This window comes from Prionailurus bengalensis, chromosome A1, assembly GCF_016509475.1.
Source record: "Prionailurus bengalensis isolate Pbe53 chromosome A1, Fcat_Pben_1.1_paternal_pri, whole genome shotgun sequence".
Lineage (NCBI taxonomy): Eukaryota > Metazoa > Chordata > Mammalia > Carnivora > Felidae > Prionailurus > Prionailurus bengalensis.
In genome coordinates, this window is record NC_057343.1 from 82,584,956 (window position 1) to 82,609,070 (window position 24,115).

At 57.3% G+C, this 24,115-nt stretch overlaps 1 protein-coding gene across 2 annotated transcripts; it reads right to left on the reverse strand.

The window, feature by feature from the left end:
• Positions 1 to 242: 242 nt before the first annotated feature.
• LOC122485057 (protein ADP-ribosylarginine hydrolase-like protein 1) lies at positions 243 to 23,080 on the reverse strand. Of its 2 annotated transcripts, none has more exons than XM_043583341.1 (7): positions 22,664 to 23,080; positions 16,113 to 16,277; positions 11,443 to 11,568; positions 10,138 to 10,278; positions 7,111 to 7,238; positions 5,820 to 5,952; positions 243 to 1,412 (listed from the first exon to the last, which is right to left on the reverse strand). In XM_043583341.1, the coding sequence occupies exons 1-7, from the start codon at positions 22,875 to 22,877 to the stop codon at positions 796 to 798; spliced, it is 1,524 nt and encodes a 507-aa protein (XP_043439276.1). In that variant the 5' UTR covers positions 22,878 to 23,080; the 3' UTR covers positions 243 to 795. The 2 variants fall into 2 exon arrangements, with proteins under 2 accessions (XP_043439276.1, XP_043439285.1); XM_043583350.1 differs by lacking the exon at positions 243 to 1,412 and adding an exon at positions 4,418 to 5,120 and having other exon boundaries at positions 22,664 to 23,043.
• Positions 23,081 to 24,115: the final 1,035 nt, after the last annotated feature.

Sequence of the window (24,115 nt, forward strand, 5' to 3'; positions counted from 1 at the left end):
GCTGATATGCAGCGGATTAGCCAGGACCACACGGTCCTTTTTCAGGCAAGCCCTGCCTTGCCAAGGTGGCCTCACCTCCAGCCGAACGTGTGCAAGATTCAGGAGAATGCCCCCAGCAACAGATGCAGAAGTGTGACTGCATGGGCAACAGCCTCCATGAACACAATACCTCTCCTCTGCTCAGCCTGCTTCCGGCCATCTCTGCTCTCCTGCCCTCTACCCCAGAGAAATGCTGAGCTCTGTTTGCAGGATGCTTGTGTGGTGCATGTTCACGACACAGCTGAGCTGGGCTCCCGCCCTCCCTGCAGGGACACGCCACCTGGTGCCCAGGCCATGAGCACTGGCCATCGATTGGTTCCCAGCTCATTCCTACCCCAGGGCCTTTGCACAAGCTGTTCCCTTTGCACAGTCTGCCCTCCTGAGGTCACTATGCAAGCTCACGACCCACCGTGCCCCAGTGTACCGCCTGGGGTCTCCATCCCTCTAGCAGTCGTCACTGCCTGAGACTCCAGCGCAGTTTCAAGCACACTCATTTGTCTGCCTGCATGTGGGCAGGACACCCATCTGTTCTGCACCCCCCTGGGGCTTGCAGCGAGGTCTGGCAGGGCCCCTGCCATTGGAGGCTCTGGCTCACCCTGCCGTTGTTGCTGGGGGTGAGGGATGCAGGCCTGTGCACCTCGAGTGTCACCTGGCAGCTCAGCTCCCAGCTGTGCTCTGTCCCAGCCGCACACTGAGCCTTCCCACCTGCGACAGCTGCACTCCTGATGAGCTCCTATGCATCCTTCACGACCCATTTCAGGTGCCCTCCTCAGTGCAGGCTTTCCCAGTGGCCTGACTGTGCTGCCCCCACTGGTCCTGTGGATGCCCCTCTTTCACTCGAGGGGTACCTGCATGGCCCTCTGCATCCCAGAAGTCACTGAATTGGAATGGCCAGTGGTGTGAACTCTCCCGCGGGCCTGGGCATGTGCTCTTGTGGAGGCAAGGTCTCTCACTGGGGCCTTCGATGACTGCCTGACCCTGGACTTGCAGGCAGGCCCAGCACGTCCTTCTTTGGCCCCACACGCCTGGCCTGAAATAGCATGTGGATGGACGGTCCCTGCGCTGCAGCGAGGACAGTTGTGGCTGAAACAGCATGTGGATGGATGGTCTCCGTGCTGCAGCGAGGACAGTTGTGGGAGCACCGAACACCAGCAGTTTGCTCCTCAAAGCCAAGCGTGTTTCCATCTTGTCAGTGTTTTCCAAAGGCAGTCTGGGGTCTGGGCTGCTGCCCCTGCCTGTGGGTGCGGGCGGACGTCCCCGAGCCCATCCCTGGGCAGGACCAGAACACCTCTCTCCAGGGCCAGTGTAAACATCGCGGCCAAAATAAACTCTCCTGACGGTTCCGTTGGCACCTCTGGCGACCGAGAGGTCACCTGGAAATACAAGGACACTGGAGGGTCAGCATGCAGGACAGTCCCCTGGCTGAGACCCTCCACCCCACCTGACCTCAAAAGGCCGGCAGTGGCTGGTCCCTTGGGGCTCCCAGGGGTGCCTGCCTGGCCCTCACCGTCGACTTTATCAGCAGGCACTGGTCTGCCCTGGGCTGACCTGTGCCCCCTCTGTGTTTGTCAGCGTGTCTTGGGGCAGCAAGGGGACGTCCCTAGGGCCCCGTGTCCTCTTCTGAGACATGGGGTCTCCTGGCGCGGTTGGGAAGACAGCCTGGTCCCCTGGCAGCCACCCCTCCCCACCCCTCCCACACTTCTCGTTGCGGTGCTCAGAGGCTTATACCCAGAGTGCAGAGCCCCCATGGCAGCCAGGTCTGTGAGCCACGTCCCAGGTCCCCTGTTCCTCTGTGACCTGCACTCATCCTTTCCTGCCCCTTGGAGAGTGAGCCTGGGGCCTGACCCCTCCTGCTGCCCCTACATGAGGCACTCCCTGTGGGCACTTGGTGGCCACCTCACCCAGCAGGCCACTTCTGCTGCCCGGAGCCTGCAGTCCGGCTGACTCAGGCCCTGGGGCTGATGCAGGCAGGCAGGCGCCCCTCCCCTCACGCCAGGGGACAGCCACGCTGGGAGCATCTGTGCTCTGTCCTCACTGAGAGACACTGGGCCCATGTGGCCCAATATTAATGGCAGCGATTGGCCCAGTTGGTGCGGCTGGGTGAGAGAGATCTTTGGGCTATATTGTGGCTTTTTGCCTATTTTAACGTTCTTGAAAACAAGCTATCAGAATGGGGCAGGATGGACGCAGGGCCAAGAGCCCACAGGTGGGCTCCGGGCCCTGAAGGCACCAGTGCCCACAGGCCTGGAGGTCTCCCTGGTGTCTGTGTCCCCATGACCTCCTCGGAAATAAGGGGTATTTCCAGTTCCCTCTGTGGACACCTGTTTCCTGTGCTGTCTGGTCCAGGTGCCTGTGGGCCCACGGCTGGGGGCAAGTCTGGCTGAACTGGGGAGGCTGGCGGGCGGTTCACAAGCAGGAGCTGGGCCGTCAGGCAGGCTGGGTTCGAATTCTCCATTCACGAGGGGCTCTGACTGCCCTTGCACAATGGGCCGGGATAGCACCAGGCACTGCCTCTCTGACCTGGGGGACCTCCCCCCAGCGGTGGGGCTGAGGCCCGTGTGCACCCGTGGGTGGCCCTTTGGCCCCTCCGAGTGGACCCTTCTGATCTCATCTCCCCAGCTGTCAGAGGGGCTCCAGTGTCTGCCAGACACACTGCCACCTGCCTTCCAGATACGGAAACATGGGGAACAACAATTCAAGATCTAAACACAAAACTTCTTCACCAAAGAGCCTGGGGACAGGAATTAATTAAATGAGTCTGAAGTCTGGAAACTTGTGAGCAGAACAGAGGACCTGCTCCACCACTGGAGCTTTGGGTGCCTGTCTCCATGGCCTCTGTCCCCTTGGGTGCCTGTCCCTGTGGGCACCTGTCCCCACGGGTGCCTGTCTCCATAGGCGTCTGTCCTTATGGATGCCTGTCCCTGCACCCATGGGTACCTATCCCTGTGGGTGCCTGTCCCATGGCCTCTGTCCCCTTGGGTGCCTGTCCCCTTGGGTGCCTGTCCCCACAGGTGCCTGTCTCCATGGGCATCTATCCTTATGGACGCCTGTCCTTGCACCCCATGGGTGCCTATCCCTGTGGGTGCCTATCCCTGTGGGTGCCTGTCCCCATGGCCTCTGTCCCCTTGGGTGTCTGTTCCCGTGGATGCCTGTCCCTGTCTTGTGGGCACCTGTCCCCTCAGGCACCTGTCCCTGTGGATGCCTGTCCCCATCCCCCATGGGTGCCTGTCTCAGTGGGCACGGGGGCTGCCAGAGCGCAAACCCTTCCTTAGTGATGGGGGCTGCTGTCTCAAGCCCGTGGCCTCTGACCCCAGGTCTCCAGGTGCCGCTCCAGCCAGGATGCCATCTACACGAGGACCCACACCTGCAGCGGATGTGCTGAGTCGGGAGCAGTCACTTCACAAGTGGGAACCACTGAGTCACATGTGTTAGGGCTCACGAGCAGGTAGAATATCGCCAGCAGCTGGGAAGGGCATGTGCGTGTACAGCGCTGAGCGCACTGTGCAGACCCCCGCTTGTACAGCTTCCAGGGGCGCTCGAGGGGCCCGGGGGGCACGACCCTGGCTGGGCACCGGGGCCTCTTGCTCTGCACCCACCAGCACACGTGGCGACAAGTCTCCCAGGCCATGTGCGTGTTTCCTTTACAATAAACACGAAATCACAGATGCGTTCACCTCGTCACTTGTCACGGTTCTGTTTCTGTCAGTGCTTGTGTTTCTCTACAGCAGGACAGTGAGGTGGAGACTGTCCAGTGCTTCCTGTGACTGTTTATGTTTTATAATCCACCAGTAAGCAGACCCATTTCCTGATTCTCCAGGATGGATTCCTCCTAACGGAGACCAAGGAGTCCTCTTGGGGCCCGGCCGTGGCCCTGGCCTGGGACAGCACCCACCTACTTCTGCGGGGCCTGGGCTCCTGCGGGAGTGGGCTGGTCCACGCCCCCACCCCCAGCCGGGGCCGCCCTGTGTCTGGCTCTTCCCGCTGAAAAGCACCAGCAGCAGCAAAGGTTAGTTGTTATTCAGGAAGGCCTCCTTGTGAGCCGCCCACTGGAGGCCTTCGTGCAGACCTGAGAAGCGAGGGAGTGAGCCCGGGGGCTCCGGGGGCCACCGGCCTGCTCAGAGGCGGCCTTCCATGGAAACAGCGCTGCCGCCGCGGGGCTGGCCCCAGCCTAGCCGCCAAAGCGCCGTGTTAAACACGAAATACCAACTGCTCTTTTATTCACACCAGATGCTCCTTGGAAAGGACTGTGTCCAAGGTTATTTTTAACCAGAGCGTGCTCTCTTATCCAAGACTCACAGACAGAGACGGCCCCGAGCCCTCAGCAGCGAGTCTGGGGGGCTCCCCTGCCCCCGGGACCTGGCTCAGACCACACAGAAGATGCGGGTGTCACACAAGAGCCCTTTATTTCCTGGTTTTCTGTCACTTGTTCCAGAAGGGTTTGGTTTTAAAGATCTAGTGTGATTAAAAACCGTTGGCCATGCGGCGAAGTGCCGTGCTCTCTCTCGCTGCTTCACAAGGCCCGGTGCCGGCGGCTCTGCCCTCGAGGCGGTGGCCGGGTCACGCGTCCGAGCACAGCTGTTGTGGTTAGTTGTGTGGGCATGAGTGAGCGAGCAGCGTTAGTTTTGCACAGAGTGAAGCACGCTGATTGTCCCGGAGACTGTTTGTGCCACTGTGTGTGGAGGCTTGTGGGTAGCAGACCCCGCAAGAGGCTCTGGGTCTGGGTTAGGGAAGGACAAACATTCTCGAAGGACAAACAGGGCATTTCATTCGGCAGTTAGGGCTCTGAAATCAGGAGGAAAGAGTTAAGAGTGTGATTATGGCCGATCAGGCGTGTCGCACGCTCAGGAGGGCCGTGGCCAGCACGTGGACCCCGGGGCGCCCAGAGCTGGACGTGGCTCCCTGAAGGGACGTGGTGGGAGAGCTTTACTTCTCCTGAGTGGACAGGCGGTAAAGGGCTTCGCCCAGGCGTGCCAGCTCCTCCTTGTGCTCCAGGTCCTGGTACAGGCCCGTGGGAACCGCGTCCAGGCCGTGCAGCAGCCCGAACAGGCAGCCCGCGATAGTCCCTGTGGCCCCGCTCTCGCCTGGAACGGAAACACAGGTCCTCAGGGGCCCCGGGACCTTGTGCTGCCGGAGCCTGTGGGTCTTTCCTGCACACTGTCACCCCCAGACCCTCTTGCCAGGGGCCCGTCTCAGGGACCTCTCTGGGCAGCTCCCTCCCTCCTCGCACAGCCGGATGCACGTGAGCGTGTGCCGATGCCCGTGCTGTCCTGGGGCCTGGGCCCTCAGGGACCTCGTCTGTGGGGTGGTGCTGGCGTCTCTACCACCTCAGCACCAGGAACTGAGGGGCTCCGATGTCCACGGATACTCCGTGCCTAGCACGGGGTGACGTTTGCCTGGGGTCCCCTTATTTTACATCTGCGGGGGACAGTGGGCACCAGGAGGGAGCAATCCTGACCGGCCCTGGGACAGTCCCGGCCACCACCCGAGGGCTCGAACCTGGGGCCAGCGATCCAAAGTGCTGCAGAGCTCTCTTTGGCTACAGAGTCCGTGGGACTGTGCACGGCCCGTACCAGCAGGACCCAGTGGCCTCGAAGGAGAGGGGGCCCACACCCTGCTCCCCGGATGCCATTTCTCTCAAGCTCAGACTGGCACAGCCACCAGAGGCAGCACCACGCCCAGAGAAGGACCCACATCCTGGGGGGTCAGAATCCGGACATCCTGGGCAGGTGCTTCGGGGTGGGAAGGGGGTGCTGGTCGCACATCAAAGAAAGCAATCTCACCTCCATGACACATGGCCCGCTGGCAGAGCTCTGTCCAGTTGTCCCCAGCTCCTAAGAGAGCGTCGTAGGCAATCATGGGGGCATCATGGCCCCGCCGGCCCCCTCGGCCTTCAGAGCTCCATTTCCGGTAAGCCTAGAACAAAGAGCCAGGGGTCAGGGCATATGTGGCTACAGGAAAACCAGTGCTGCTTTGCACTGGAGCCCGTGCTCCCGGAGTTCACCTGTGTTGTAGGCACTGCCCCAGGGCTGGGGGTGATGGTGCGCAGGAAAGACCCACTTCTTGAGGCTCCTATGGATGCAGACACTCCACAGAGAAAACCCGAGCCCATGTTAGGGTCGCCAAAAAGTCTGTGGGAGAGTCAGCACCCAGCAAGGGACCGAGAGCCAGTGCTGAGACTGTTAGGACACACGCCCCTGGTCTGTGCAGGGCACGGGGCGAGTGGGCGCCAAGGCTGGCTGGCGGTGCAGAATGACACCCTGCAGGTGCGCCACGAGCAGAAAGCCTGTGAGGTGGACGCTGGAAGGTCACCCCCCTGTGCCTTAGCAGCAGACTCAGCGTTGGTTTGGGGACAGCGGCACCTCCCTGTTAAGGATCACACGCCTGGGCCTTCCAGCACCAAGGGGAGGCGAGGGAGATACGTGGAGGTACACAGAGGGGCTGTGGGAAGCACCTGAGGAGGAAGGGTGGGCCCCTGCTCTCCCCCTGCACCTTCCTGACACCTGGAATGCAGACGTGCTGGCTGGAGCCAGAGCAGCCGGCGTGGATTACAAGCTGTGCACTCAGAATGGCAGAGCGGCCACACAGACGTGTCCTCAGCTCTCACTGCAAGCAACTTCCAGCTCAGCTCTGGGCTCCGGGGACATAAGCAAATAAGTTTCTATCATGGCTAAGCCACAGCGACTCGGGGTTTTCTCTTGTGCTACCAAACCCGATGCCGACAACGTCAGTCAGCTCTCCCAACATGAGCAATGACAGTGGTGTGCACGTGTGCACGACCTTACTCATCGGATACAACTTCATGCCCTGGTGCCTAGGAAACAACGAAGTGAAACCGAGTGTCTTCTAGCAATGCCGTGCTTATAATGAGGTAATGAAAACATGAAGTACTCTGTTTCACACATGCTTCCTCCAGGAAGTCTTCCAGGCCCCCTGCTGCTGCCGGGGGGAGCCCCCAGCCCAGGCTCTAGAGGTGGCAGAAACAGCCCAGCTGCAGCGGCTTCTTGGTGGGGACCCCGGGCAGCAGGACCCTGCCAGCTGCTGTCCCCACCACTTGGGCACAGCACGACTTACCTTTTCTCTCTCCTCCGCGTCGTAGCGGTCAGGGAAGGTGGCTTTACTTCCCGTATCTTCGCTGATTTTTCTCTCCTCCAAGTAAAACTGCCATTTTGCCTCAAAGTAAAACCAGTGCTCCTGGTATTCTAAACACAAACAACAGGGTGGGCTGCACACGAGGGCCACCAGCCGGGGCGCAGGGACGGCGGGGCAGGGGCAGAGGCAGGAGACGGGGGCCGAGCCTGGTGAGGGGGCAGAGGATGGAGGCCGCTTTGGAACAAGAGTGAGGAAGCTGGGAGTGGGGGACAAAGCAACCGAGAAACTTGCTTCGCTGACTTAACAGGGACTATGGTCCTTAGAAGAGCATATTGTCTTGAAAGCTCTGACCCTGTATCTTCTCACCGAAGCGACACAGCCTGCAAAGGGGGGCGGAGGGCGTCTCCTTCTCGCTGCCTGTCGCCTGGCGTGCCAGCCCCAGAGGAAGGACTTGCCCACGTCACGTGGGGTCTGAGCGGCAGCTCCTCGGACACAGATGTAGGAACGTGCTCTGCCCTCCGAGAACCCGGGAGGCACCAGCGCCTGCTCAGCCCTCCCGCCGTGGCGGCCTCCTTGCCAGCCTGGTCCTGAGGGGTGCCCGGTGTGCCCGTGGGAAAGCCCCGGTTCAGGAGGTCTGCTCGTGGGCAGGAGCAGAGGACAGAGCTCCAGGGGACCAGCCGGTGGCTGCAGGCAGGCCCCAGACAGGCCCTGGGACAAGGCTCCTGGTCCTGAGGGAACCACAGGCCCTTGGAAATGCTGGCCCGACTGTGCTTCACAAAACTAAAAGCAGAGCCTACCTAAGGTTGAGGCAAGATGACAGAAAGTGAGGGAAGCAGCGGGCAGGGACAGGGCTCTGCCAGTGCACCGTGGCCTGTCTCCCAAGCAGGTGGGCCACCAACATTGGAACGAGATGTCCAAGGGTGAAGACAGGGAACTAATTTGCCAGTTGTCCTTACTGCCGATGGACATTGTCACCACTAAGCAGAAGGCCCTGCAGGAATAGAACACTGCTTTCTCTGGACGATTTGGGTTTCTGTTAAAAAGGGCATGTGCGCCTGGGTGGCTCAGTCGGTTAAGCGTCCGACTTCAGCTCAGGTCATGATCTCGCGGTCCGTGAGTTCGAGCTACGCGTCGGGCTCTGGGCTGATGGCTCAGAGCCTGGAGCCTGCTTTCGATTCTGTGTCTCCCTCTCTCTCTGTCCCTCCCCCGTTCATGCTCTGTCTCTCTGTGTCTCAAAAATAAATAAACGTTAAAAAAAAAAATTAAAAAAAAAAAGGGCATGTGTCTGGGGAAGCTGGGTGGCTCAGTCGGTTGAGCGTCTGACTCTTGATTTCAGCTCAGGTCATGATCTCGGGGTTTGTGAGTTCGAGCCCCGTGTCAGGCTCTGCACTGACAGTGTGGATCCTGCTTGGGATTCTCTTTCTGTCTCTCTTTGCCCCTCCCCTGCTCTGCCTCTTTCAAAATAAATAAACTTTAAAAGAATCGGCATGTGTATGGGGCGCCTGGGTGGCGCAGTCGGTTAAGCGCCCGACTTCAGCCAGGTCACGATCTTGCGGTCCGTGAGTTCGAGCCCCGCGTCGGGCTCTGGGCTGATGGCTCAGAGCCTGGAGCCTGTTTCCGATTCTGTATCTCCCTCTCTCTCTGCCCCTCCCCCGTTCATGCTCTGTCTCTCTCTGTCCCAAAAAATGAATAAACGTTGAAAAAAAAAAAATTAAAAAAAAAAAAAGAATCGGCATGTGTCATAGGTCATAAAACTCCAGGTTAAACACATTTAAAGTTAAACAGAAAAAATAAAGGCTCCAATTTTCTGACCAGTGCCTGTCCTCCCCGTCTTGTCCGAGGAGCATCCCCGACTCCGCGTAAGCACAATCACTGCATGGCCCACAGCAGCCGCGCGTCCCCATCTCTCCTGCGGGAGGAGGTGACCCTCACAACCCAGTGACCGCAGGCAGCCCCAACCCCTCCAGAGCCCTGAGGCAGGAGTGACTTAAACCAGTCGAAAATACGGCCAGTGTGGCGCTATGTTCTATAATTAAGTTTATAGAGGGACGTGTAAGCTCACTGTGGGCACAAGGCTCTCCGCTTCTCATGGGAGCCAGGCCCTGTGGATAAGAGTTTTCCAGCGCTATCTCCTTCTAAAGTTGTTCTAGAAGCTTCTTGAGAGGCACTTAGAATGAGTCCCTGCTTGTCAGATGGTTACAGGAAAGTGATTCATCGATTGGTTCCCCGTCTCAAGACAACAGCCTCGGGCTGCCCAGAAAGCCCACGGCCCCATTACCTCACTCACACTCGGCTCCCTCTGCCTGTGACAAACGGCTTTACTCCAGACATGCCCCTGGGCTGTCCCTCCTAGGGGTGAAAGAACCTTCTGGAGCGTAGCTGCCTGAGGAGGAAGCCACGGGTCTCCCAGTCCCCCACCTGCCTCTTGCATTTGTCCGCTCCGGGCCGTGTGGGGGAGGAGCCTGCTGAGAAGCCACTGCTCACCTGGCCGCCAGCAACATCAAGGTCCCCTAGGACCTCTGCCGGACCAGCTGATGGACACCTCGCCAGTGGCCAAAGAGGGCGTGAGCCGCTTGATGGGTTTGGGATAACCAGGAACAGACAGACGTTCCTGGACGCAGATGTCCCCAGGGGGCACAGACCCCTGTGTGGCCTTCATGGCAGCTGGCCACAGTGGGGAGCAGTGCAGACCCCGTGTGTCTGGGGAATGGACGACCAAGGACCACCCGGAACAGCGACCCGGCTGCCGTCAGAGAGCGGGAGGGTGGGGTCCCTGCAGAAGCCAGGGCGGGGGAGCAGCACTGGCATTGCGCCCGGTCTCCTGGCCAGGAGGCCCTCTGCCGGGAACGCCTTGGGCCTGCTTTGTGGGTCAGCCTGCTCACATGGGGATGCTCTAGGTTTCACCACAGGACCAACAGACCTCCAGCTCTCTGGGAATCGGGTCTAAGTGAATGACACCAGCCTTTCTGCTGTCAGCTCGGGCGTGATGGGAAGAGAGGTCGGGCTCACCTGCCAGGTGCCGGATGGTCTTCTTACAATACTCCTCTGCCAGCGGGACCGTCTGCATCATGTCTCTGCCCCACTGCTCCAGTGGCTTTCCTTGCGCGGCATAAGACGCAAACAGAGCCGTGCACAGGGACCCGAGGAAGCCTGGAGGGCACAACAAGGGCATGTGGGTGCCAGATGCACCCTTGGCAGGTGCAGGGTCCTGGGCTGGTGCTTCCCGGGCTCTGCCTTCTGTTTCCTGCACACAGGCACATCACACCCCCCTAGCAAGGCTTGTTGTGGGGACAGACGGCTCTTTTTTTTTTTTTTTTTTTTTAAGCAGGCTTCATGCCCAGTGCAGAGCCCAGCACGGGGCTTGAACTCACGACCCTGGGATCATGACCTGAGCTGACATCAAGAGCCGGACATGCAGCCAACTGAGCCCCCAGGTGCCCCGGGGACAGATGGTTCTAAGCACAGGGGAGCGACCACCAGGCCAGCCTGAGGCACACAACCACACAAAGACCACGTCCACCCAGGAAGAGGCACGGCCATCTCGAGAGATGCTCTCAGTGGCTTCTGGCCACTGTAAGGCATCAATACAGGTGGAGTGAGTGTCCAGTTCTCAAACCCAGTGTCAAACGAGGGTGTCCCCGGGGAGGGGCAGGTGGCACGGCATGGCCCTTGCAACCTCAGGGCCACGCCAGTAACAGTGGACACTGAAAGTGGCCTTGAAAGAGGGGAGCAGTTGTGAGAGAGCAGCTGGCAGCCTCTGGACTTGGGCTGGGGAGGGCGTGCGCCCGCCTTCCACCTACGGGAGTAAGACGTTCAAGCGATTCTTCTTATTTAAAATTAGAAGCTGACTGCCCTTCTAAGTCATGACTCTGAGTCAGGTGCTGGGGCCCCCGCCTGCCCTCCCTGTGTGAGGGACATACGGACACTCTCTCCTCACGCACGGCCATCCTGTTACGGAGGTGGAAGAGAGGCATGACGATTAGGTGTTCCAGCTCACACATTCTGGCTCAGGCCCCCACCAGGCATGGCACTGGGCGGCAAGCAGTGCCCAATGCGTATGATAGAAATTCGGGTTCCCATGGCTTTGCTCGGAGAGCTGGTGCTTTGCCTTTACTCTGACATGCCTGGCACCGAAACCAGGGAGTCTTTCCAAGCTCATCCCCAATCCTGCTTTTAGGGCAAAAACAGCATTTAAGCAGAACTGAAGACTGAAAAGCCCAAGTCCGCCAACAAGTAAGGCAACGGAACAGCGGGTAGGATTTCCGCACAACCCTCTGGGGGAGCTGGGCGCGGGCGCCGCTGGCACGGCCTCACCTGTGGGGTGGTTGTGCGTCATCCTGCCGCACTCGATGCTCACTTCCACAAGGGTCTCCAGGCGCTCCGGCTTCCAGTACCGCATGCCGATGCACATGGCTTTGGTGGCAGCTCCAAACCCTGAGCCTGCAGGGAGCAGAGAACAGCGATCTAATGTTCACAAATGTCCTGAAAATGTACACAATGTCGTGCAGTCCCACGTTTATCGCAGCATCATTTAAATGAGTGAAAAACGAGCAGGCGACCCAGATGCCTGACAAAGGAAAACAGATCAAACAAACTGCAAAGCACCCGCAATGGAAAGTTAGTTAGGCACTAACACAGAATTCTTGACGGCCGTGCGCTGCTGCTGGGAAAGCAGACGAGGTGTCTGTAATCGCACGTGTTCTCTTTTTAGAAACCGTTTCGTGGAGTTATAAGGGACACGTGATCAACTGCACACATTCCAGGCGTGCAAGGCGGTGAGCGTGAACACATGGTGCGTGCACGAAGCCCTGAGCAGAGATGGTGAGCGTATCCAGCAGTCACTCCGAACGTCTTCTTGTGCCTCCCGGCCTCCCAGCGGCTACTGGCCTGACTCTGCAGGCCAGTTTGCATTTCCCAGAGTTTTATGTAAGTGGAATCATGCGACATAGAGTCGTTTTTATCTGGCTGCCTTCACTCAGGGTAACCCTCTTGACACTCCTCCGTGTTGGTGCAGCAAGACTGCTGTGTGGAGGGGCCACCGCCGGTCTGGCCACTGACCCGCTGCTGCACACCTGGGTTGTTTCTGGCCGGAGGCTATCACAGACGATGCCATGGACACTCATGACCAAGTCGTTGTTTGGACATATGCTTTCTTGGGCAGACACCTCAGAGTGGATCACTTCACTCACATTTAAGGAGCTGCCGAACTGGCTTTCAAAGTGGTCATCACGTTCTACGTCCCACTGGCGGCCCCTCTGTGTCCCGGGTGGCACTTCACGGTCCGCCTTTCAAATTCATCCCACGCAGCGCTGTGTCTTGTTGGGGCTTCATTTTCCCAGTGACGGAGGATGGTGTTGAGCAGGTGGCCACAGGCATCTTCCTTGGGGGATTGTTTGTTTAAATAGTTCTCTCGTGTTTGTACTGGTTGTTAGCTTTCTTTTAAGAGTTCTTTACACATTCGGGGTACTTATCAGATGTGTACTTTGCAAATATTTCTCCCACTCTGTAATTCACCGTTTTATTCTTCTTAACGGCCTCCTGGAGAGCAGAGCGGGTTTGGGGAGTGTGTGTTCGCTCGGCTCCCTGGAGAGCTGTGTATATTCGGTATGTCTCTTCTTCAAAGGTATAGTAGGGTCCCTAGGGAGGCCATCTGAACCTGGGCTTTCCTTTGTGTCTTGCTGTTTAGATGCTCTCCTTCCTCTGGAGCGACCTTTGGTAGTTTCCGTCCTGCAAGGAATTTGTCCATTTTATCTAAGTTGTGATATCTATTAGAACAAAATTTTTAATATATTCCCTTATTTTCTGTAGAATCTGCGGGAGGTTGCCCGTCCGCTGCTGGTGCTGGTACTTTCCGCTCCTTTGTCCTGATCAGTCTGGCTTCAGCTTCATCAATTTCTTTATCTTCTCAAAGAATCAGCTCTTGGTTTTGTTAATTTTCTCTACTGTTTTCCTGTTTTCTGTGGGATTGACTTCCACTCTGACCTTCATTACTTCCTGTCTTTTGTTTCCCTTGGGTTTAATTTGCCCTTTGTTTTCTAGTTTCCTTAAAAAACATTTTTTTTAATGTTTACTTATATTTGAGAGAGAGACACAGAGTGTGAGCAGGGGAGGGGCAGAGAGAGAGGGAGACACAGAGTGTGAGCAGGGGAGAGGCAGAGAGAGAGGGAGACACAAAATCCAAAGCAGGCTACAGGCTCTGAGCTGTCAGCACAGAGCCTGACATGGGGCTCGAACTCACGGGGTGTGAGATCATGACCTGAGCTGAAGTCGGACGCTTAACCGACTGAGCCACCCAGGCGCCCCCGGTTTTCTAGTTTTTTTTTTTTTATTTATTTTTTTAAATGTTTTTATTTATTTTTGAGACAGAGAGAGACAGAGCATGAGCAGGGGAGGGGCAGAGAGAGAGGGAGACACAGAATCCGAAGCTGGCTCCAGGCTTTGAGCTGTTAACACAGAGCCCGACACGGGGCTCGAACTCACGGAGTGTGAGATCATGACCTGAGCTGAAGTTGGACGCTTAACTGACTGAGTCACCCAGGTGCCCCCAGTTTTCTAGTTTTTTAATGTGAATATTGAGACCTTAATATGGAAATCTCTGCCCGCAACTCTGGATTTGTCAATTTCTCTTGCTGTTCTACTGGTTTTAGCTTCACATATTGTGAAGGCTTGTTGTCAGTACAGGAATGTTTGGGTTTGGTACGTCTTCCTGATGAATGGATGCATGTGTCATGATGAAATTGCCTTCTTTTCCCCTGGCAACATTCTTTGCTCCAAAACATACTTTTTGTGATGTTAATGGAGCCATGCTGGCTTTCTTCTGGGGTTGGCATGGTGCACCTCTTCTCTCCCTAACCTACCTGTGCCTTCATATGTAAAGTGCACGTCCTGTGAACAACCTAGAGTTGGGACTCGTTTCTTTACCCCATTGGAGTCCCTGCCATCTATTTGGAGTCTTTAGACCATTTACATTTGATGTGATCAGGGTCAAGTCTTTTGTCCTGTTATTTGTCCCCTTTTCTGCCCATTTTGGGTTCAATGTTATCCAACAGTGAGGGCAGCCGTCCATCCCATGTGAAGATTTCCACCGTGTGGAAGTTGGAAGGTGGAGGATGGCGCCCACCACCACAAGAAGGAGCCCTCAGACGCTCAGACCTTGGCAGCTGCAACTTCTCCCGTCTGGAATTGCCCGGCGGGGGGTGGGGTGGGGGGGCACATAACACAGGGACGCAACATGGGGTAGCACTTCCTTCCAGGAAACAAAGCCTCGCAGGGAGACCTGCGTTGGTAGCTTGCTCTGGTCTCCCATGGCAGTGGCCCCTCCTGCAGCCGAGGTGGGGCAGGGGAGCTGCACACACCCCCTCATGCTGCAGGGGAGACGAGAGCCTGCAGCTCTCCTTGTGCGGTGGCTCCCCCTGCGGGGTTGGCTAGGGTCGTGTGGTGCTCATGCTTAAGCACTACAGGGAAGGTCACTGCATGCCTAGAAGACGGGACGGTTTCTCCTGATGAGGGGGAAGAATCCAAGGCCAAGGGACAGCCTCGCACCTGGTCTCCCCATGACGGGATAACCCAGCCTGGGGCACTGCTTCCCCAGCAAATATTTCTAAATGATTCCACTTCTCTTTTCTTCGCTTGTTAGTTATAACTGTTTTGTTGTATTAGTGGTTGCTCTGGGGTTTTGAGTGTCTGCCTGGGACTTACACTTACCACAGCCCACCTCACACCACCACCCTTCCCAACAGGCCTCCACAAGGTAGTGTTAGACACCTGCTCATAGCATTTTATAAACCCGCAGTACCTCATCATTTTCAAGTCAATTATCTTTCAAAGAGATTTCAATAGGAAGTTAAAAATTCTTCTGTATTTACCCACATAGTTAGGATTTCCATCCAAGTTCTTTGCACAGACCCGGATTTCTGTTCCATGTTGGTTTCTTGCTGCCTGAGGGACTGACTTCCGTTAGCCCTTCTCCATGTGGCTCTCCGGGTGACAAATCCTTTAGCTTTTGTTTACCTGGAAAGGCTATTTGGCCACTGTTTCTCTAAGAAACTTTTTTGGAGGCAGCACTCCAGGGCGAAGTAGTTTTTCTTCTGTGCCTCAGTGACACTGCCCACGAGCTCTCCGTGCGTCACTTCTGACAAGAGCACCCTCCTCGCTTTGGCAGTCAGCAACAGAACACACGTCTCTCTCCTGATTGTTAGTTTTGAGCAATCTGACTGCCAGCTGCCATACTGTAGTTTTCTCTGCGTTTCTTGTGCTTGGAAGTTCCTGACTTTCTTGGATTTGTGGGTTTACAGTTTCATCATATTTGGAGAGATGTGGGCCACTATTTCTTCAAATCTTTTTTTGTTCCCCTGCACGCTGTCAGGGAGCCTGTTACGGGCATGTTAGGATGCAGTAGTCGTCCATGGCTCTTTTCATGATTTTGGATTCTTTTTTCTACATGTGTCCCATTCTGGATTGTTCCTATTGTGCCTTCAAACCCATTAAATTTTTCTTCTGAAATGTGCAATGTGCTGTTAATCTCAGCCAGCGCATTGAGAAACTCAGGGATCTATCCTCAGTATAAACTCAGGTTGGGGGGTGTCCATCCTCCTTATAAACCCTGGGGGGGTGTCAATCCTCAGTATAAACCCAGACAGGGGGTCCAGGACCCCAGGAGCAGATGCCCTGGAGGCAGAGACTCTGGCTACGTAAATACATCAGCACATCAAAGCATCCTGGAGATAGACATTTATGCTAGTTGTGTAAGTTTTCCTGATTATTTGGCAAAAAATAGCCACTTAGAGGGAAAGCAGTTGAAAATATTCCTTAAAACGAACCCCAGATTGGTGTCACACCATCAGGGAGGCCGGCGTCCTCTACGTGGAAGCCCCGGCAAGTCCCTCTGTGTCACGCAGACCTGCAGGTTAGTGGGGTGACACGTGGGTTAGTGTCCAGGCCACGTTCCAGCATGCACTTTACTGGGAAAAGACAGCACCCCTGACCCTTCTCGTTGAAAGGCGTGTGCCAGGCGAGGAGATAGTTATCCGGCTTCAGCTGTGAGCAGCCTTCCAGGGTAGCTGGGTCAGCCCAATGTTCTGGAAGCTTCTCAAGGACTTCCACGTAGCGCCTCACCATCTCTCGGTAAAGGTCATCCAGGCACCAGTAGTCTGGGGAGGAAAAGGCAGGGTTAGACTGAGAAGGCAGGAGGGCTACTTGGTCAGCCCCCAACCCAGCAGGGACAACAGAGATGCAGGCGGTGGAGGAGAGGGGGCTCACAATCCCCCACAGTCTCATGGAGTCCCCCACAGGCTCCCACAGTTTCCCAGAGTCCCCCACATTATCCCACAGGCTCCCACAGGCCCCCATAGTCCCCCACAGTCTCCCAGAGTCCCCCACTGTCTCTCAGAGCTCCCACAGGCTCTCACAGTCCCCCACAGGCTCCCATAGTCCCCCACAGGCTCCCACAGTCTCCCACAGGCTCCCACAGTCTCCCAGAGTCCCCCACAGGCTCCCACAGGCTCCCACAGTCTCCCAGAGTCCCCCACGGGCTCCCACAGCCCCTCACAGTCCCCCACAGTCTCCCAGAGTCCCCCACAGGCTCCCAGAGTCTCTCACAGGCTCCCAGAGTCCCCCACAGGCTCCCACAGCCCCTCACAGTCCCCCACAGTCTCCCACAGTCCCCCACAGGCTCCCAGAGTCTCTCACAGGCTCCCAGAGTCCCCCACAGGCTCCCACAGCCCCTCACAGCCCCCCACAGACTCCCACAGTCCCTCACAGCCCCCCACAGTCTCCCAGAGTCTCCCACAGTCTCCCAGAATCCCCCACATTCTCCCAGAGTCTCCCACAGTATCCCAGAGTCTCCCAGAGTTCCCCACAGGCTCCCACAGCCCCTCACAGGCTCTTGGAGTCCCCCACAGTCTCCCAGAGTCTCCCACAGTCTCTCAGAGTCCCCCACAGGTTCCCACAGTCCCCCACAGGCTCCCACAGTCCCCTGCCATCTCCCAGAGGCCCCCACAGGCTCCCACAGTCCCCCACATTATCCCACAGGCTCACAGAGTCCCCCACCATCTTCCAGAGTCCCCCACAGGCTCCCACAGCCCCCCACAGTCCCCCACATTATCCCACAGGCTCTCATAGTTCCCCACATTATCCCACAGGCTCCCACAGGCTCCCATAGTCCCCCACAGTCTCCCAGAGTCCCCCACCATCTCTCAGAGTCCCCCACAGGCTCCCAGAGTCCCCCACAGGCTCCCACAGTCCCCCACAGTCCCCCACAGGCTCCTACAGTCCCCCACAGTCTCCTACAGTCCCCCACAGGCTCCCACATTCCCCCAGAGTCCCCCACAGGCTCCTACAGTCCCCCACAGGCTCCTACAGTCCCCCACAGGCTCCTACAGTCCCCCACAGACTCCCATAGTCCCCCACAGGCTCCCAGAGTCTCCCACAGTCCCCCACAGTCTCCAAGAGTCTCCCACAGTCCCCCACAGGATCCCACAGTCCCCCATAGACTCCCAGAGTCCTCCACAGGCTCCCAAAGTCCCCCACGTTATCCCAGAGTCTCCCACAGTCTCCCAGAGGCCCCCACAGGCTGCCACAGTCCCCCATAGTCTCCCACAGTCCCCCACAGTCCCCCATAGTCTCCCACAGTCCCCTACAGTCTCCTAAAGGCTCCCATAGTCCCCTACAATCTCACAGAGTCTCCCACAGTCTGCCATAGTCTCCCACAGCCCCCCAAAGTCTCCCATAGTCTCCCAGAGTCCCCTATAGGCTCCCAGAGTTCCCCACAGGCTCCCACAGTCCCCCACAGTCCGCCACAGGCTCTCACAGTCCCCCACAGTCTCCCAGGTCCCCCACAGTCTTACAGAGGCCCCCAAAGTCCCCACATTCCCCCACAGTCTCCCACAGTCCCCCCATAGTCTCACAGAGTCCCCCACAGTCTCCCAGGTCCCCCACAGCCCCCCCACAATCCTGGCTCCTAGACCAGTGCAGCGTGCATACAATTCACTCTAGATTTTATTCAGAAGTCAGACATTAATTAGAGTTGGTGTATGTGCCTCATACTCTGGTTGCACAGGACAATCTAGAAAAACCCACAACCCTCATTCCCTGCTAAAGATTCTGTCCATGTGACGACAAGCTGGCCTGAAATCTGCCTGGTCCTCGGGCTGCTGGAGACCCATGCCTCCACATGGCTGAGCCCCTCCCATTTCTACCCCATCTCTCGCTCCTGGAAACCCCTTGCGCTGCCCCACCAGGCACTGATTGGTCCAAACCACTGTGTGTGACAGTGTTTGGGGACAAGCATGTCTCAAGCCCCTTGAGGATCACAGGCATGGAGGGCAGAGGAGCTGATGCACTGGCCACCTGGAGTCTGGGGTGCCACCCCCCAATACCATCAGGCTCTTATCTGTCACGGTGGGTTTTACAGGGAAGGCTCCAGGGGTTAGGTTATGCAACTTGCCCAAGGCTGGAGATGGTAAATGGAGTCCGATGGCAGGCCTGAGCATTTCTATCATTAAAGTAATGCACAGCAAGAGCTAGAGGACACCTAACTCCAAATTTGGGGTCCAATTTGCCTCGTTGCATCAGAGAGCAGGGCTGGTGGCGACAGGGTCACTGTGCCAGGCCAGCTGGGCAGATACTGGGCGTTTCCAGTGTGCCTTTTTTGTTTTAGTGAGAGCGCATGAGCAGGGCAGACAGAGAGGAAGACACAGATCTGAAACAGGCTCCATGATCAGCACAGAGCCCAACACAGGGCTCAAAACCAAGACCCTGAGATCATGACCTGAGCTGAAATCAGCCTGAACCACCCAGGCGCCCCACGATGTGACTCTTAACAGCCACCAACAGACTAATTCTGTACCCAATCTGCATTTCAGGCCTCAGGAGCTGGGACTGCCCCTGACTGCTCGGGGCACATACCCCAACTCTGGGGGCTCTGGAGGAGGGGAAGAGGCCGGGAGGGGGCAGGGAGACCCCCTCTCAGGCCGCCGGAGCTATGAGCAGGCAGTAGAGGGGTCTTCTTATTAGGCGCCCAGGGTCAGGGTCCCACTGTGGAGGTGAGGGAGATGCATTTGCCAAGTCTCTGCATCATCTGGGACGAAGGCCTCCGTCCCTGCAGCTGTTAGGGCAGGTGGGCCCTCATGCCCTGGAGGGTGGACTTGGTCCTCAGTCCTTCTGTCCCTGCTTCTATGCCCCGCATGGTTGGGTTCTGAGCAGAGGCAGAGAGTGCGCGGCCAGACCCGAGCACAGGAGGCATGGGCTCTGTGAGGTGCAGGGCCCGTGAGCCACTGGGATCCACTCAGCCCTGGGGTGCCAGCAGCACCCGTTACAAAACCTTCTTGACTCAGTCCACGGTTAGTGAGCCTGGCCTTTCCAGACCCTCTCAAATAATTCATTTTATTCTGGAATCACATCCTTCTAAAGGGGGAAAAAACTCCTTAAAAACAAAATGTCAACATTCTTCTGTGGGTGTCCAGTTCGAATTTAAACGAGAAGCAGACTTTGCAAAGCTGCAGGGGCCAAGGAGCCTCTTGCCAAGGTTCCTCTGCTTGAAGACACGGCTCGTCAGCTCATTCTTCTCTGCCCTCACCACCCAGTCTCCTAAGAGACAGATCTGCTCACGAAAACCCTGTGTGTCTCCCAACCAATGTCACCATAAAGAAACGGCAGCATAGCAAGGTCGAGTAGCTTTGTAGTAAAAAGTCAACTTTCCAAAATGCTGTTACTGCCAGCGAGCCAGTGATGGAGGAAGAGGGAGAGGTGAGTCTGGACAGGCTTGGTCTGCTCATGCGTGGGCTGGGCCCTGCACTCCCCTGTGGGTTATGGACCGTGGCATCTGCCACTGCCCCGATGGGCTAATGCCCCCCTTCCTCCAGTGCCGCCGCAGAGACAGGCTACACCGCCTGGTCCTCGGAGCAGGACATTTAGAAAGACAGACATTAACTATCGTGCCGTGAGCCACCTTCCCTTAATAATTTATTAAGTGCAGGGGTGCCTGGGGCGGGGAGGCTCGGTCGATCTCAGCTCCTGATCTCAGCTCAGGTCCCGATCTCACAGTTTGTGGGTTCAAGCCCCACGTCTGGCTCTGCATCGACAGTGTGGAACCTGCTTGGGATTCTCTCTCTCCCTCTACCCCTCCCCCACTCGCACTCACTCTGTCTCTCTCAAAATGAATCAAGAAACTTAAAAAAATAATTTACCAAGTGCCCATACCACCCCACTTGATCTCACTTAACCCTATGATGAAGGCGTCATCATCCTTAAGTACAGTGCAGGAGGGAAAGCAAGGTCAGCCGTTTTCGGGCCAGTGAGCCGTGGAGAACCAGGACTGCCAGGCTCTGGGGCCCCTGTGGCTGAGCCCCCTTCTCATCCTCGGGTGACGGGCACAGGGCCACACACGCAAGGGAGCCTCTGGTAGGTGTGCCCAGCGAGCTCATTGGGCAAGCTGCACAAACTGGATTGTACCCCCCCGCCACCGTGTGGTATTGGACACTGCTTCCTAAGCCAGTATCTGATCTCATTCCCAAAAGTAGGACATCCCACAGGCTGTCCCTGTCCTCGCATCACACTCACACTAGCACAACTGCATAGCCACACGGTTGGTCGGCCTACGGCACCCAATAATGGGACTTCCTTGGAAATGCCACGCCGCAGTTTCACTTTGAGAAAGTCTACCTGTCCTTGGAAAGCATGTTGGAGAACCACCATCCACTGGGACTCCCGAAATAGTTGTGTGGCCAGCGACTGTGGGTGGCTGGGGCAGGGCTTAAGAACTTACATGTTGGAACCCAGTTATCTGGGTTCCAGTCCCTGCTCAGACTCTCGCTTGGCTATGTGGCATTGGACAAGTTACTTAACCTCTCTGTGTGTCTGTTCCTTTGTCTGTAAAACTGTAATAATGGTGTCAGCCGTCAGGGTATGCAAGGGCCAGGGGATGGTACACGTAGATTCAGAACAGCGCCTGGCCCCTGAGTGGCACCACATCAGGGCTGTAGCCATCACCATTAATGCAGCTCAGAGGCCCCTTCTCTAGGCTACAATTTGCTATTTAGAGAAAAAAACTGGGCTGTTTGACAGCTAAATTTAAATAAAATTTCAACTTGTATTTTTAGTGACTTGAAAAACTATGCCTGCTTGTGCTTCTGGAGGCTAAAGTTAGGGACATCTTCACGAACGTCCCCTTGTGGATTGCGGACCAGAGGGTGCTGTGTACCAGCACCCCACTTCCCACAGCCAGAGGCGCAGGGTCCCCTCCTTGGAAACAATGCCCCAAACACTCTCCGTGCTCCCATGTGAGGTGCTCCCACAGGCAGTGCCCCCCACATGCACATTTCGCACTGGGGTAGATGATGTCCTATGTCTGTCAGGAGGGCTCAATCTAATCTCAGAGAGCATGACACGGTCAGGATTGCGTGACCCTGCTGGCGTCTGTCCTGGGCGCCTACACAGGCAGACACAGGCCGTGGATCCTGCCATTCACAAAAGAGACGAGGGCAAGGAGAGGACACGTGGATGGCATCAGACACATGTGGAAGGAGCGGGTGTGAGAGTGAAGGCCCGCTGCGCGCAGCTTCGGGAAGCCAGCACGTTCTGCGTCCAGAGACAGGCCCTCGTGGGGGCGGCATCGCTGCTCTGGCTGCCAGGATGCGATTTCACACTGCTGGGTCTGCCTGGGAGCCCGGGAAACTGGGGATATTTGGACTCAAAGACACTTCGCCGCCTCACGCGCTGGGCGCTATCTTATCTGTGTCCTCACCCTCGCCAGAGCTATTTTGGAACGGGCTGCGGCGAGGACGGCATTCCTGCAGAATGAGCACAGAGCTAAGCTGAGCGAGCCCACGGCCGACTCAGACGGGCACAAGGGCCCAGACACGAGGCCTCGTCTACCCAGCCGTGGCCCCAGACTTTCATTTGGCAACGGCACACTAAAAACACCTACAGGTTTTCAGAGAGCGTGTACCTTGTAGGAAAGCTGTGCTACATGTATGTACACCCACGGCTTCTCTGAGAATCAGCTGGCACGTGAAGGATGGTCCTAGAAGCCCCCTGCCCCCACACAGCCAATGCCACAGCATCGTCTCAAGACACATTCGTGTGTACACACACATCTGAATCCTACTTTGGTAGATGGCATTCTGCCTGAGCTCATTGGGATTTAGAAGTAATCCTCAAACAATATTATCTTAATGGATCCAAATTTCAAAGGGCTTATTATTTTATGTTCTTTTGAAATAAAATCAGACGTCTTAATATCTGCAGTGAAAAGTTGAACCCTCACCCCAAACCACCAAGAGCAGATTTAACTGGTTTTAACCCTAGAGACACCAGGCTCAGCCTAGCAGACGTTTTACAAACACAAATGAAGAGTCACTATTCAGAGTAAAATAACCCAGACAGACCGTGAGAAGCGCCGTCTGACCGGGGAGGGGACGCTGGTGGGTGTGAAACCCCCTTCCTGCGGTGGCATGGGGGACAGGGCTGGGGGCTCACCCGCGGTGCGGGGCTCTGGGGACCGGGAGGGGGGGTAAGAGGGGCAGGGTGGCCGGCTTACCTGTGGTCAGGGCCGCGGCCGTCGTCAGGTGCATGATGGTGTTGTCACTCACCGGCCACCTCTCCCGGGACGGCACCAGCTGGTCCTGGCCCCCGCTCGCCCGCGGCTCCTCCTGGACCTTCCTTCCGGAAGCGCTGCTGTCCTTGCGGGCGTTTCTGTGCCCGAGAGCGTCCCCCACCGCCCCCAGCAGCATGGCAGCCTTGAACTTCTCCATCTCGGGGTAGCGCCCAGCCCCTGGGCCCCGCGGAGCCGCCCTCCGTGTGCCCCGCGGACTCCGCGCAGACCCTGGCTGCTGGCAGGAGCTCCCCGAGCCGGGCGCGCCCGTGTCTCCGCAGGCGGCGCCCTCCCCTCCGCCCCCCTGTGCCCTGCCAGGAGCCACGTGGACGGCGACACCGGCTCCTCACCCGGGGAGCCCGCGGCCTGAGTCAGCGTCCGCAACAGCTGCGGACGCCTCCCCGCGGGGCGGCGACCTCTAAGCCTGAGCCCTTGGCTGTTCTGGAAGGCGCGCGCCTTTCTACCGCTCCTGCGCGGGTTCCAAGGCTCCGCCTGGCGGGGAGGGGGCGGGGAACCCTCGCTTCAGACGAGCGCACAGCACGGTGGTCCCGGGGTCCCCTGGTCTCGTCTGCCGTGCCCCCACCCACACCCAGGCCGCGCTCCTGCACCCTCTGCCCCGACAGCTCTTTTTCTCCTTTCAAGTCGACAGAATCGTAGCCTGTGAGGCCTTCCCATCTGGCTTCCCTCACTCAGCATAGCGTTTCACCCATTATGTGCACGGTTTTAGTTTTTGGGAAACTTTTTGATGCCTGAACGTGTTTGGTAGAGAACTCAGAAAATGCACGGTGCACGGGAGAGAAGCCCCTCTAGCCTCAAGGAGGCGTGTCACGGACCCCTCTCACCTTGCTGTGTTCTCCCGTGGCCAGGCTCCAGATGGCAGCCGTATTCAGACCCCCCCCCCCCGCTCCCCTGCCTCGTTTCCGCATTTGGATCCGGATCCCGGAGAGGACGCTGAGGGGTAGGAGGAGGCTAGGGTGCATGTGAATGTGCAAACTGGGCTCTGGGTTTGGAATCGGGAGTTAGGAAACTGTCCCCCTCGTGGGCCTCGCTCCCCCCTTGGCCCCTGGGACCTGGTCACTCACCAGACCAGAGTGGGCCCCATCACACCTGGACTTAAAAAACACATGTGACAAAAATAACATTTCTTTCAGTAATAACAAGATACTGAGCTGCACTTAAGCACACAGAGCCAGCACAGAGGCCTGGGGGGTGAGGCATGCTGGCTCCTTGTCCACACTGCAGCCCTCTATCCAGACAACTGCCCTTCGTGGGTGGAAGAGTGTCCTTTGGCAGAAACAGCTACTGTTGAGGGCAGAGGAGGTTCCCGGCTCATTTCTCTTGCTGACCCTGAGGCCATGGAAACCTTTCCTGAGGTGGCCAGCAGCTCCCCCACACCGT

Bases quoted from the DNA above. Each gene is read 5' to 3' on its own strand.
- LOC122485057 (XM_043583341.1), bottom strand. From the start codon at position 22,877: ATGGAGAAGTTCAAGGCTGCCATGCTGCTGGGGGCGGTGGGGGACGCT. The intron at 10,279-11,442 runs GTGAGGCCGTGC...TGTGCCCTCCAG, and splicing joins GACGCACAACCACCCCACAG to GCTTCCTCGGGTCCCTGTGC. The intron at 1,413-5,819 runs GTGAGATTGCTT...TTGTATTTCCAG, and splicing joins GCGGGCCATGTGTCATGGAG to GTGACCTCTCGGTCGCCAGA.